Consider the following 15,286-nt stretch of genomic DNA (forward strand, 5'->3'; position numbering starts at 1 on the left):
ATATTTGTAGTTTATTGTTAATGGTCCAAAAGAGCTAAGATATGGACTTATCGGATTAGTACTTGACTACCTGTAAGATATCAAAAGGTCTCACGAGAGTGAATGATAAAAGGGAAAAGCCAAGGGATAAAAGTGAAGGGGAATCCTCCATGGATGTCTAGGGAGCAAGTAGGCTGATTTTGTGTAAGAGGCGAGAGAGGTCAGAGGAGGAGTCATATTCATTTGGGTCAGTGTGTCATTTGGAAACAGATATCCACTTGGTTGGAGCCCACGATTCCATAGGCAACAGTCCCTAGGAATAGGACTTACCCAAATGGAATAGGGATTGTTCACGCTTACATACAGATAGTCTTTCAGTCTTTCTTTCTTATTTTATTATTATTATTATTATTTTTTAATTTTTTGGCAGCTAACGCCAACATTATACGGTCTTTTGAATTGAATTGAATTGTATTCTGCTATTCTATTCTAACGAGGGGACATTTTGGGACTTTCTTTTAGACTGGTTTTGAAATAGACTCGAACCCATATATGTTTTAACCCACCCAATTCACTCATAAGTCATAACCCATCTAACCCAACCCATATTACTCATTCAATTCACTAACTTTGTCACCCATCTAAACCCAAATCCAGTCATTTACTTAGTTGGAAAAGGAACTGGGTTGAATTGCCAATTCATAGACTCAGATGGGTTTGATTAAGCTGGGTCATGGATAGTCAGATATTGGATCACATTTTAGTTTATCAATGCATTGCAGTCAGTTGCCCTTCAACCCAAACCCAATGCAACCGATTGCCATCTATCTCAGCTTCTGCACTGGGATCGGGACCAATCACCAAAACCCATATGGGTTCTTCACCCAAAATCTAGTCTAGAATATAAAACTGTCCAACCTCAGGTCCTCAGCACAAAGAACCATGAGTCCCACAAAAAACACAAGGGCACCATCATATAAAAAACATACTGCCCTTATAAACAGTTTGAACTACATGGCAAATGTTTGGGCTTGGGGCTCTAGGATCCCTAAAACGATCTGGAGCTGCCACATGTCTCTACTTTGTTATTTCATTGAAAATCCACCACTAATTGTAATTTATTAAAAGGATTGGTGAGGCCAAGTTTTGATTTTGAAAATTTGGCAGATGGATGCATTTGGGTCGGAAATTGGGAAGAAGTTCTATCGCAGCTTTCAGGGTTCATTTTACCTGTGCATTATGCCAATGGTGTTTGAGCAATTGGTTCTAATCCTCTGAATATACAATCCAAGGGAGATTATCTGGGTCCTAAATCCAAGATAGCCTCATATTACATAATTTATATTTGATTGCATTGTAATATAAAGGAAAATAAAGAATAGTTTCAAATCTGGATAGAGTCATTATAACCAATTGGGCTGTGGAATTGCTCGACTAATTCCAACCAACAATTGAACAAGACAAATGTACACTTACAACATCCACAATATCGAGGAGCACACAACATGGAAGATCTACACCAAGGCTTTAATGTGTAGAATTATTTTTTTTTCAAACACTCTTCGTCCATAACTAAAATTTTATAAAATTTTTATATTATTAAGAAATACCTTTGATAAATTTGAATTATTTTATTAAATTATGACATTTTGTGTTTTATTTATAACTAGTGGGGACCCGTGTGATGCACAGGTTTTATTAAACAAATTGAGACAAAAAGATTTAAGGGTGTAGTTTGGATAGACCCAACCTGAACTCGACCTAGCTCAACCCGAGCTAAAATCAACATTTTGGATTGGGCTTGGATTTGGGCATGTTGAGTTTTGTATCCCAATTTTGAGTTAGAATATATTGATAATATGCAGATATGTATATCATAAAATGTTGGGGGTGAGATGAAATTGGGTCGGATTGGTCTCAGGCTACTCGGGGCTTCAACTCAAGTCAAACATGAGTTTAGATTAGGCTTGACCTTTTCTGCCTAAGCCAGCTTGAAGTTCGAAAACTCAAGCCCAACTTGTGCAAAGCTTTCCTTCAGCTGGGCCAGGCTCGGGTTGGTCCCACCCAAGTTGCACCCCTAGCTCCTTTGCCTCAAATTCTTTTAACAAAGCCCGTGCACTATACAAGTCCCCATTAGTTTTTCATAAATTTATTCGAACTTCTGATAATTTTCAATAAATAATGATTAAAAGTAAGAAAATGGCAGTAAATTACAATAAAAAATTAAGTATTAAAAGAACAATATATTACACTGATTTTTTATTATTTTCAATAATTACTTATTCAAACTCAGAAAATAACAGTAAATTGGAATAAAAAATTAAATATTAAAGAACAATATATTACACTACTTTTTGATAGTTTTCAATAATTAGTGATTAAAAGTAAAAAAAATAATAGTAAATTACAGTAAAAAAATTAAATATTAAGTAACAATAAAGTACACCAATTTTTGATACTTTTCAGTAAATGATGATTAAAAATCAGAAAATAACCGTAAATTACAATGAAAAAATTAAATATTAAATAACAATAAATTACACTAATTTTTTTTTTATAATTTTCAACAATTTTAATGATTAAAAATCAGAAAATAATAGTAAATTACAATAAAAATGGAATATTAATAACAATATATGACCGGCTATCGGGTCATGATACCCAGCCCATAAACATATATATGGTATTCTTGTAATTTGATGACTTCTAACATGATAACCTCAAAGTATGGGATTTCTTTTCATGTTTATTTTAGTTATCGAGGAGAAAGTGACATCTTAAAACCTATAAACCAAATTTTAACTTAAATAATGACTTATAGGTTGTCAAAATTTATTATAAAAATGGGTTGGATTTGAAACTTACACATTATTATGTCATGTTGAGTCGGTCCCTATTGGGATGCTGGAGGATCAAGTTAGGGTTGAAGGCAAACCTGTGTTGAACTCAACCCATTGACATCCCCAAATATAAATTAGAGAATATATAAGAGACATGTAAACCAATATTGGTAATTGGAAAATGGATCATAAAAAACTCTGTTAGGTTTTCTTTTTTGCTAGCCAGCACACATGTTTCTTGAAATCTGTTTACTTGACTAATCTCTTAACACCAATTTGGGTCACATCTGAAGCCAGTCTTTCCTCCTCCTCTCTCTCCCTCCCCTGTGATGAGTTATGACTTATGAGTATGTTTGACTAATCTTAGCATCATCGTCCAAAATCCACCAAAAAATGGCCTGAAAGTATCGGCATCATCATCCAAAATCCACCTGAAAGTATCCACTTCCATGACTTGTTAAAATTCCAACTATCTAAAAAATCATTGACAGACCATCTCCCTTAGACCTTCCATTAGTTTGTTGACCGTTGAAGCTCTCCCCCATTTGTGTTTTCATGGACGACACCCATTTCAACTACAAGCCTTTGTAATGGTTGAAACAAAATTATACAGAACTGATGAAACATAAAAGATCATACAGAATTGCCCCCTCCATGGAATTCATTTCCTCCAAGCCTAAACGGTTTTAGACACCAAAGCTTCGTCAACTTGTACTACCCTTAGTAATGGTTGATACAAAATTACTCTTCTTGGTGTATTGATTCTATGAGAAGCAAGTACAGAACAAATATAACCAATTTTATAGAACAAACCTTTCAATAAGACAACGTAGATGAACCTCTCACAACAACTAAATAGAGAACCAAAAATGATCCTTTTACCACAAAGAATGACCAATACTTTTGATACTTCTTGCCCCTTGACAAGCATGATTGTATCACTGCCTAGAACTGACAATCAAATCTAATGGTTGAAACAAATGGTGTCATCCAATTATGGCATGGACTCGATCCTTGACAAAGTTAATTTCAATCAAATGTACATAAACCCCCTTTAAACTTGATGGGTTCCGTGCTACTTGGATCAATGGTACATGCCTTCCGTATTTTGTCCTCACCAACTTTTTAGTTATAGCTCCTTGTGCTTGGATTTCAAGGAACTGCACTACGGCGAAAGGAACCTTACTTCCTATCCTCCCAGGACCTCATAGAGTGGAAGGCATTTATTTAGGCCATGTTTGGTTTGAAGGAAAAGGTAGGGAAAGACACCTTTCCCTTCATTTTCCTTCAAACCAAACATAACCTTAAGGAAAGGAGGTGAGGGGTAAGGGATTTTCCGAGTGAATGTTGGGATTAGTTCTATATTTACAATGAGAGAAGGGATAGTGGGAGAAACTTTAGCTTACTAACTAATTTGTAGTGGGACGTGGCTATATATATTTTTGTATATGAAGGGGATTTTTTTTTCAAAATTAAAAAGAGACCAAAAGAAGGAAATTATAATTTTGAGAAAAGAGATAAATATAGAGATGATAGTTTGGATTCCTAGAATCCTGATATACTATGGGTCTAGTTACATACGTTTCCCTTCCTTTCCCTACCTTTTCTATCAAACCAAACAATTAACACAGCCTAAATTAAAATCTTGGTTCTTAGTTATTGGGGGTTAAGAAGAGCTCCAGCCACTCTGGTGTTTGGGGAAGTATGTTGGCTTGATGTCAAGAGTTCTAGTTGGGTGCACAGTGGCTGGCGGGTAGCAGCTAGAGTATTGACGCTTTTAATGAACCATGGATTCCTGGTGTTTATACAAGAAGAAACTCAAAGTGGAAGTTGATGGGTCTTTTTGGAGAAGAAAAAATGCAGCAGCCCTTATAGATCATAGTAGAGGCCGATGCTGGCGGTTTGATGAATTCCACAGATTCTTTGACGAGGTCTATTGTAATGCAATTCAGCAAATCAAAATCCCATCTCGCAGGGAGTTCTTCGAAGACATATTGATTAGGAAGAGTTAAAAAAATTGGTGGGAGGCTACAAAATTCTGAGATCTCAGGAAGCGCAATGCTCTACTATCGAAAACACATTCAGAGAGGTGAGATGGACTAAGTTTTGGAATAAAAAACATATCTCCAAGTATTCTTATATTTCTATGGCGATGCATCCAAAATGCACTTCCTATAAAATCAGAGATTACGAAAAGATCATGTCAAATGATGATACCTGCCCCTTGTGTATGAGGAGCAAGAGATGGTGGATCACCTCTTCATCCAATGTAGAGTTGATAGGGCGGGTTTGATTTGGAAGTAGTATCGATCGGTATTCGAATGGAGGAACTCACATTGATTGGTTGTAAGGTCTTTAAAATCGAACCGGTCAGGGGTTTGGTTACTGGTTTGAACAGTCTGACCGTTCAACCTGAATGCTTGACCCGTTCTGATAAAAAAAAAAAAAAACGATTAAAACTGTTCGAACGATTAACCGCCCAGTTCAGCAATTTGCTGACCATCAATGATTTTAGAGGAAAATCCAATTTTTGGGAAAAACGGACCAATTTTAAAAACCATGATTGGTTTTTTAAGTTACAATACTCTATCTTTGCCAAATGTGCTATCATTCTTTGGCAGCTCTAGAAACATAGATGTAAGGTTGCTTAGGAAGATACTCAACTTAATCCATACACCATTACCTTCTGAGCTCAAGCCCAAATGGAGGAGGTGGCTTGGAAAATTCACCAGCATGAAGTTAATGTTGAAATATTAGAATTAGTTAAGACAAATGTCTTACTTGTCATGTGTATAATTCTATTATAATAGTTGTGAAGCTATGTCTATATATAGCACTTGTTTCTTCCTAAATTAATACAAGGAATTCTTTCTCTCTTCGTCTAATACGTAATTCTTTCTCTTTATTCTCCTCAAGTCTCACAGCGGAGCTGCTCTGTTTTCTTGCTGATGCTTCTTCCTTCTTTCTTCTGCATTTCTCCACCGAAGATCTAGAGGTTTGTAGCCACAAGTTCGTAATACAGATTGCAACTAACTCTCCATATTTCTTGCATCCATCCGATAGCCCGAGTTGTTCTCGTATCATCGCAACTAATGCTCTTAGGGCAAAGAACAAATAGATCTTTATCACGTCCAACTTACAATACACTAGATTTGAAAGCCTGGACTAAATGGAACTCCATGATAGTTACATGGATTTTCATCAATTCACTAAAATAGGGAAATATACAAAGTGTGGCTTTCACCGAATCTACTATTGATATTGATATTTGGAAAGAGCTTCAAGAATATTTTTCTCAGGGTAACAGCCCTCGCATCCACCAAGATGAGTCCTCGGTGACAACCTACTTTACTAAACTAAAAACTTGATGTAGCGCGATTTGACTACTCCCAGCTGGAGGGTGATCTGGTTTCCAATCGAGCAGCAAGTTGGATGAATCTGCAAGATAGTGAGTCAGAGAACCCGGGGTGGCTAATTTGGCGTTGTCGCTCTGATGATTAAGTTAGTAATCTGATGCGAGCTGAATAGCTTTGAGAGCTTAGAGAACTAGAGAGCTAGAGAGCAAAAAAATCACACGTACCTTGAGCCATTGGATTGGTGCCTTTATATACTAAAGTAGTCGTGGAGCTCACGAAAGAGCTCCTAGATATCTGGGATGTGGAGATAGAGTTCGTTCCGCTTCCGAATGAGCAGTATACAAGTAAGGCATATCTCATTCCACTTCTGATTCTGGCGGAATTAGGATAAATCCGTGATTTCGAAAAAGTCGGGATCTGTTAGCTCATCGTGATCTTGAGAGATTCGGGATCTGTTGGAGAGACCTCCGGAGTTGGTTACGTGGCGAGGTAACCCTGCACCGAGGTGAGCCTTAAGCCGAGGCGGCCTTTGTGCCGAGGTGATTGAATACCCGAGCTCAATTGTTGCGAACTAAACTTGTCATGCTGAGTTATTATCTCTTGGTCAGGTCGTATTCACGTGTCCCCTTTTTTACTAGATCGGGCCAAATCATCCTTCATCAAAACTCTACGAGATGAACTCAACTCTCTTATAGAGCATCCGAAATGTATGTGTGAAACAGCCAAAGCCTTTACAATAGAAGATGAAAAAGATAAATTAAATCAATTTCTCATGGGACTCGATCAATCTTTTGATGCCATCTGATCAAGCATTCTTGGATCCGAGCCACTACCTTCACTCAGCAAGGCTTATGCCTTGATCACTCAAGAGGAGCAACATCAGTTGGTGGTTTCTCCTCGTGTACTAGAGCCAAAAGCGGCGGCTCTTGCAATGGATGCTTCCAAGAATGGCAATCCTCAATCAAAACTCAAGTGTGACCACTTCAAACACACTAACCTCACCAATGATAACTACGATGCTCTCGTAGTTTATCCTGCCAAATGGAATCATAAAACCTCCACATAGTAAGTCAGTTCTTCCAAGACTGATCGATCGACCTTTTGCGTCTTAATTGATGACAAATCTATTGCATCCATGGATTAGACAACTCAGCATGCATCATCCATCGAATGGATGATGGATAGTGGTGCATCGACCACGTGATATCTTCTCCCTCTTTTCTTTATAATTCTAAACATGTTCATACCTCCATTTGATGACCCAATGGATCTATTACTCATGTATTTCTTCGAGGTTCTGTTATAGTTAATTCCTACATCCTTTATGATGTTCTATTTGTAACTAATTTTCATTTTAGTCTCCCATCTGATAGTAAAATAACACAACAATCTGCCCACTTTCTTTGCCTCTTCTTGCACAGTTCAAGACACAAGCTCCAAGGTTGTGATTAGGATGGGTGAACTTTGCCATGGCCTATATCACTTCATCTTCCAATCCATCACACCGCCATTGGCTATCAACTTCTCTTCCGCCTGTCAGCATATATTCCATTTCCCATTAATACTACCTGTTGTAATTTTCCTTTTCTTTTAATTCACTCTGACATCTGGGGTGGTTGTAAGACCCCCTCACACTCTATTGTAGGGGTGTCAATTGGGCTGGATTTGGTCCAATCCGGTCCAGTCCAATGTGAGTCCATTACAAATGGACCTGGTCCAATCCAGTCCAATGAATATTTTGGACCATTTTGGACCGGTCCAGAGATTGTTTAATCTGTTCAAATTCCTGTTAATTTAGATTGGTCTCAACTTAAACCTGGTCCATTGACACCTCTGTTCTAATCTTCTATCAATAAACCAGAAATTGGCTCAATCCAATATAAATTTATTATGGACGGACCAGGTCCAATCCAATATGTCATATTGATCCATCCGGTCTGTCCAAATTCAATATGTCTTATTGGTCCGTCCAGATAGATTTTGATTTGAACAGATTCCAACCTAAAACCGGTCCATTGACACCCCTACTCTAGTGCATGGTACCTGGGTTTGTCTATTAGCTAGTATTTCATTTCCCATTACTAGTACCTGCAATGATTTTTCTTTTCTTTTTATTCACTGACATTTGGAGTGGTTATAAGGTCTCCTCACACTCTGGTGCACCGCATTTCCTTATTATTGTAGATGTTCATACACAATATACTTGGGTTTACCTGTTCAAGAATAAATCTATGGCTGGATCTTATCTAATGGCCTTTTTCACTATGGTCATTTGCTAATTTAATACATCCATTTAACAAATTTGTTCAAACAACGAATATGAGTTTCTTTCTTGACTTGTTCAACAATTTTTCATGAATAAGGAAATTTTACAATAAACCCCCTGAGTTGCTATGCCCCAACAAAACAGGGTAATAGAAAGAAAGAATCACCACATATTAGAAATGGCCTTGGCTTTGTGTTTTTAAGCCTCTCTATCTAATGTTTCTCCTTACCATCTTATAATCATTTGAGGGCATTTGGTTGGCTCTGTTATGTTTAAGCCATCCTACATCCATTGAACAAATTTGATGCCCAAACTGAACCCTGTATATTTATGGGCTAACCACATGGACAAAAAGGCTATTGGGTTTACAATACTTGGACTATTGTACCCCTATCTTCGGGCAAGCATTGGTTCAAAATGTGTGTATAAAATTAAATATAAGGCAAATGGTTCCATTGAGCAATTTAAAGCACGACTCATTACAAAAGGCTATACATAAGTTGAAGGCCTTGACTAGCATGATACATTTGCTCCAGTTGCAAAATTGGCCCCATTTCATTGCCTTCCTTCATAGTGAGACCTCCATGAAGATGTCTACATGACAATTCCCCAAGGCATTGATACTACAAATTCAACTCATGTTTGCAAGCTTCAAAAATCTCTATATGACCTTATGCAAGCCTTCCGCATGTGGTTTGTTATGAGTGTACATTAATGACCAATTTGGAATAAAAGATCTTGGGCCTTGAAGTTACTTGCTCTGCTTCTACATTTTCCTTAGAACAAATATGCTCTAGGCATTGTGCAAGACATAGGACTTCAAGAATGCAAGTCGAGTTTGACTCCCATGAAACAATAAAATCACTTTGTTGATGATTCGAGTCCTCCATGCTTTGATCCAGCACAATATCATTGTCTTGTGGGCTGCTTTTATATCTCACAGCAACTCAGCCAGACCTTTGTTTAGTTGTTAATTTTAAGCCAGTTTATGCATTATCCTTGCCATGAGCATTTGTCAGTGATTCACCTCTTTCTTGGAAAATAAAAAAAAAACACACCCACAGGCCACAGCTAAATACAAGGCCGTGGTTGTTGCCACTTTTTAACTTGTTTGGCCACGTAGAGTATTTGTTGAACTCACGAAGCCTCCAAATTTTCATTGTGATAGCAAAGGTGCTCTCTTAGCATTGCAACAAAAGTGCATAAAACACAGAGAAATTGATTATTACTTTTTTCCTGAGCTGACGCAACATGGAAACTTGGTCACTGCTCTCATGTCAAACATTTCTCAACCAAGTAATCTATTCACCAAGGTTATTCCAACCAATCATTTTCTCAAGCATTTACCCAAGTTGGGCTTGAGAGATACTCCAACCTGAGGGGGGGTGCTGGAAAATCAGAATTAGTTATAACATCTATAGTTGTGAACCTGTGTCCATATATAGCCACGTTTCTTCCAAAATTAATACTTCCAATTCTTTCTCTCTTCGTCTGATATTTGTATTCAGTTAATCCAATTGTTAGTCAAGAGAGAAGGAACCTAGTAGCTTCAGCCTTCAGTCCATTGGAAGAAACCTACGATGAACTGTCAAGTTGAACTTTGATGGCGCAACTTTGTTGTCATCCTCTGTGATCGGCATTGTGATTCGTGATTCAGTGGGAAACTTGTGTATATGCAAAGCAAACCGTATAGACTGTTTTTGCTTGTGACACTGAAGCTAGGGCCCTTCTGGAAGGTTTGAAGTTTACGGCTGATGAAGGTTCCCAAAATATTCTTATTGAGGGAGATGCGCTGGTAATTTTCAAAGGACTCAAAGCTCTATTGGAGGCCTCCATGGCAAATTCTACAAACCTGAACTCTGTACAGAATTACAGATCTCTCCTTTATAGATTCCCTCGTTGCTCAAATTCCTTTGTTCCCAAGTGGTCAATTCGGCTGCACATTTAGTTAAATCCAAATATCATGTATAATTTCTAATATTTACTTATATATGCATAGGAGGTAGTAAGGTACTACTTACCTTGCTTTTGGTGCAGTCTTACAAACTATAAGACTGCATTTGGAAACGATGCAAATGGAGTGTAAATCCCGGTGCAGGGTAAATTTGTACTCTGGTTCACTTTTGTCTGTATTTACAACATTACATTTATGCATTGATAAATAACAGAAAACACATTTTTCAATGCATATTTATATTGATAATAATATGTAAAAGTACATCAATAAAAAAGAAGTAAATTTGCATTCAAGTAAGCTTTTGATGAAAAAAAGGCATATGCTTTATTAAAATTTGTGTTTGCATCCATTATAGCTAAAAGTCTATTTGGTAAGAAGGTAAATTTATCAATGCAAAACTAACCTAACTCTGCAATTTATATGAACCGTTTTACATTCTACATATTTGTATCATTTCCAAACACAGCCTAAAAGTTAAATAAGATTATCATATCATATAAGATTTTTTTTGGGTCATATAAGGTTCATACTTATGTCGTTACGATTTTATCTTTATTTGTGACATGATGTGGGCTCAAGTTGGACCTAAATACAAAGCTTAGGATCAAGCCTAGAATTTATGGGTTGGCTTGAAAATGATAATGCATAGGTTCCACTGATTTCTATAAAAATAATGAAGATAATACTGTTTCAGTGGTGAAAGAAAATAAAACATTTTAAAGCACAAATTTACCATTTAAAACTAGGGATACAAATTGATTGGATCGAATCAGATTCGAAACGGGGTATATCCAAATCTGATACAATAATATAAATAATATAAAACTTATAGCCAATCCAATCCAATGATATGATCAGATCTCACAAAGGTCAATTAAAAGGGAAAAACATAACAATAGAAAAACAAAAATACAAGCATTTTATTCAATTATTTTTATCATATATGTACATGTCTTTTTATAAATAAACAAATAATGTGTATATTACATACATATATGATCGGATAGGAGGTTATCTGATTTTTATTTAAATCCTATTATTCAATCTGATCCAAAAATTCAACAAGAGATATCTGAATCCAACAAAATAGGATCATATTCAAGTTCGAATAAGTTCATGATCCAATCTATATGCACCCCTATTTAAAACAAATCCCTTTCTGTGAAAAAAGGCCATCTTAGTTTTAGATTTATTAAAACAAATTCATTAATTGTGTTTTGTTAAATGAATCCATTTCAAATGACATCAATGTGGGTTAAAGTGGGAAAGAACAATATGATTGAAAACTAAAAACTGTTGTCAGTATTACTGAATACATTCTTGTCACTAGGGTTGACATGAATGTAGGTGTAGCAAGTTGCCTACTTTGACCACCCGATTAGAAAACCTGGATTCAAAGTGAATGGCGGTCTGGCGGTCCTTAGGGTTGACAGTGGAGACATATCGGATATTGCCATTGGTAAGCCGTTCTAAATCTCTGAACGAAGAAGACACCCATAGTGATTGGCTTCCCCGGACCCAGGGAGTATTGAAAGTGAATGTGGATGGGGGTTTTCTTGAATCAGGCAGGGATTTGTACGGTTTCCTGGCTTGAGACAGTGATGGTGCTGTGTGGTGGTTAGAACAATGCATCCTCTGGCTTAAGTTTGCACACAGTGAACTGTTTAATGCAAAATCTTCAGTCACCAGGATATTGTGTTTGTGATTAAGGATATCTTCAAACTTTGTAAAGGTAGACCAGTTAGGTTCTCTTGGGTTTTTAGTGAAGTCAACAGCTCATACACTTGCCACTTCGGTCCTCAGGTTTTATTTTTATTTTCTTTTTTAAGAAATTCCCGATTAGTACCCTGTACTTTGGATCTAGTGCTACTTTGATCCCCAAACTTTAAAACACGACAATTCAATACCTGAATTTAAAAAATGTGCCAATTCAACACTTGTCCATTACGTGACACTTGAAAAGACATAAATGTCCTTTAAGTGTCATCTAATTCTTTTTATCAAATCATCCAAACGTAGATAAAAAATGACCATTGAAATTATTTATTTTGTCTTTTTTTTAGTAAATTAAATGACATTTAAAAGGTATTTGTGTCTTTTTCAAATGCCACTTTACTGGTTAATGGGATGGTTAACATCAGTTACTGGATTGATACTTTTAAAAGTTCTGTTGCATTGCATTTTAAAGTTCGGTCACCAGAGTAGCATTAGGCACAGTTTTAAATCTCTGTTACAGTGGGTGTCTGTTTTTTTTAATCTTTTTACCGAATGGTTCTTTTCTTGAACCTAAGGCTTATACTACCGATAAACACAATCACAATTAAGTTCCCTTTGGATAACTTTTTTGAGCTTCTTTCATTAAACTCTACCCAGATGACATGGCTGCTTAAGAATTTAGGACCCATTTGATTGTTTGTTTGGTTGGGCGGAATTAGAATTCCATTCCCATTCCCTCCCTCTCAGGAATGAAATCCCAATTCCATTTTCGATTCCTGACTGACCAAACAGATTATGAAAATAGACCGATTCTAAAGGATTTTGATTCCGATTCTTATTCCAATGCGAACCAAACAGACCTTCAAAGTTTTGAAGAATTCTTTTACTGCCGACCGGAAGCCTTTATGATCATGATCAGCAATTAGCGTATTGAAGGGAAAGACTGAGACACCTACTAGCTACTACATATTTCACGTTAACACAACACAACACAACACAACACAACATGAAGAAGGTTAAGATGTAAGAAGCAACAGACAGGAATACAACCAACACATTCTCACAAGCAAGCTTCGAAAGCAGCCTTCCCACTGTCAACCTGATCCAGCATTTGGACGACTTCCGCCACACCAGCTGCAATTTCCTTCTGGATACCGCCCTCAGGCAGGTCGAACTTCCTCCTCTTCATGGATCCCAGCTTTCCAATTCCAGCAGCAGGCTGTGGATCAACCACATCAAACATTGCTTCCAGTTCATCTATCATTGACTTCCTAGCCGTTCGAACCATAACATCAACTCCCTAAATGCATTTACAGACAAATTAGGTTAAAACATTCAGCAACCACCAAACCCATTTCGTTTGCAAGTTCTTCATGCCCATGGTTAATGCATGGCTGCCATTCATTTTGTAAATTTCAACAATCATATGAAGCATTATGGGATGAATGCAAGACATAAGGAGGAATCAGAATCCTCAGATTGCTAGAGATTACCTACCTCTATTGCATCAACTGTGAGGATGAGGACAATGATCTTCTCAGAGAACCTCTGGCGTTCCTCGGCATCACGGGTAACGCGACGTCGGTAGGATAAGTTGTTGAAGTAGGCCCTCATCTCCTTCAGCTTGGATTTTGCCACGGCTAGCTCTCGGAGTGCCCGCAGTGCTTGGGATCGACGGATCAGATAAGCTCTGAAGCTCGTCTGGATCACCATCGCCGCGTCTTGGGGAGACAGCTCCTTCTTCTTCCCTTTGCCATTGTTAACGCTTCCAGCTCTCTTTGCAAATGCCTTCTCACAACAGAGAACACAGCCTTCAGCAATCAAATCATGGGCATTGCAATTTCAGTCAAACAAGATAATGCAAGCGAAATCACCACATACCTGTTTGAGAATAACAGCCCCATGATCAACCGGGCCCTCAATCTCCACCACACGTTTGGAAGGCGAAGACTTGACGCCTTTCTTCTTAGGCTTGCTGGAGTTGCTGCTGCCCTCTCCGGCAGCGGCAGGAGATGTTGACGCCTTGAGCGTGTAGGTCTGAGAGATGGGACTGTGTTTTCCCTTACCCTTCATCTCGACCGTCCATTCATAGTTCTTCTCGACGCCTCCCAACTCGCCGTCCTTGGACTTCGCCCCCTTGATCTCCGCAGTCCACTTATACTTCCGATCGAGGCAGTCCTCTTCGGGGTCCTTGATCTTGGCCGTCCATGAGTACTTCCGATCTAGCTTGTTGATCTTCTTCGCATTCAGAAGCCGATCAAATCCCAGCTCGAGAGAAGACACTCGATCACACAGGCTCCGTAAGCAGGAATCCGTGGCTATCCGCTCCTGGTACCTCTTGTAAGAAGACGAAAATGGGGTTTTCTCGATCTGGATCAGATCGGTCACGGTGTCCAAGACATCGAAAGGAGACGATATAGCCGGGGCTGGGAAGTAGCATTGTGGGGAGAGATCAAAGAGGCTGGGTTTAGGGTTTAAGAGATGGAGAGTCAAAGCGAACTCGTCTTCTTCTTCTTCTGCAAATGGGGGAAAGATTAGCGATTTCGGTCGACAAATGGAGGTCTCTCTGATGAGGAGAGACGGTGAAGGCTCGAAAATCTCGATTCTTCGGAAAGCGCTCATGGCTGTTATTTTGATGGATCGAGTGAAAGAAAACCACTCACAGTAAGGAAGCGTAAGAAAAGATTCTAGGGTTTTCCAGGGATTTAATGATAAAAAAGAAGAGGGAACACAGAAAGGTGGCAGGGCATAAAGGAACAAAAGCAAAGTTGCAGAAAAAGAAATGGTGGGTCAAAAGGAAGGAGGTGGCACTTGGCAGAGATGGGTAAAGATGAAATTATAAGACGCTGTCAGAGGTATAATGGTCAATTTAAATAACTTTTGAATGGTGAAAGAAAATGACAAAGGATAGATAAGGATGATGGATCGCCGCATAAGCAGAAGAATCAAGAGAAGAATGGCCCTAGGTTTTCCAATAAAATTACATAAAATGGAACCCACTGCCACTCCACTAAGGCCAGACTCTCCTGAGAGAGGACCGAATCATCCGTAGATTTTAGATAAAAACAGGTGCGCAGCAGGTGTTGAGGTTGCGTGTGATGGTTTTTGTATGAAGAGTGTGAACACGATTGAAAGAACCGAACCACGGGCCCATATTTTTAGACTAAAACCG

At 38.1% G+C, this 15,286-nt stretch overlaps 1 protein-coding gene across 1 annotated transcript; it reads right to left on the minus strand.

Moving 5' to 3' along the window:
- Positions 1-12,924: 12,924 nt before the first annotated feature.
- LOC104598570 (BAG family molecular chaperone regulator 7-like) lies at positions 12,925-15,187 on the minus strand. Its single transcript, XM_010260710.3, has 3 exons — positions 13,996-15,187; positions 13,612-13,902; positions 12,925-13,414 (listed from the first exon to the last, which is right to left on the minus strand). The coding sequence occupies exons 1-3, from the start codon at positions 14,734-14,736 to the stop codon at positions 13,175-13,177; spliced, it is 1,272 nt and encodes a 423-aa protein (XP_010259012.1). The 5' UTR covers positions 14,737-15,187; the 3' UTR covers positions 12,925-13,174.
- Positions 15,188-15,286: the final 99 nt, after the last annotated feature.

Source organism: Nelumbo nucifera, chromosome 6, assembly GCF_055504915.1.
Source record: "Nelumbo nucifera cultivar China Antique chromosome 6, China Antique-T2T, whole genome shotgun sequence".
NCBI classification, from domain to species: Eukaryota; Viridiplantae; Streptophyta; class Magnoliopsida; order Proteales; family Nelumbonaceae; genus Nelumbo; species Nelumbo nucifera.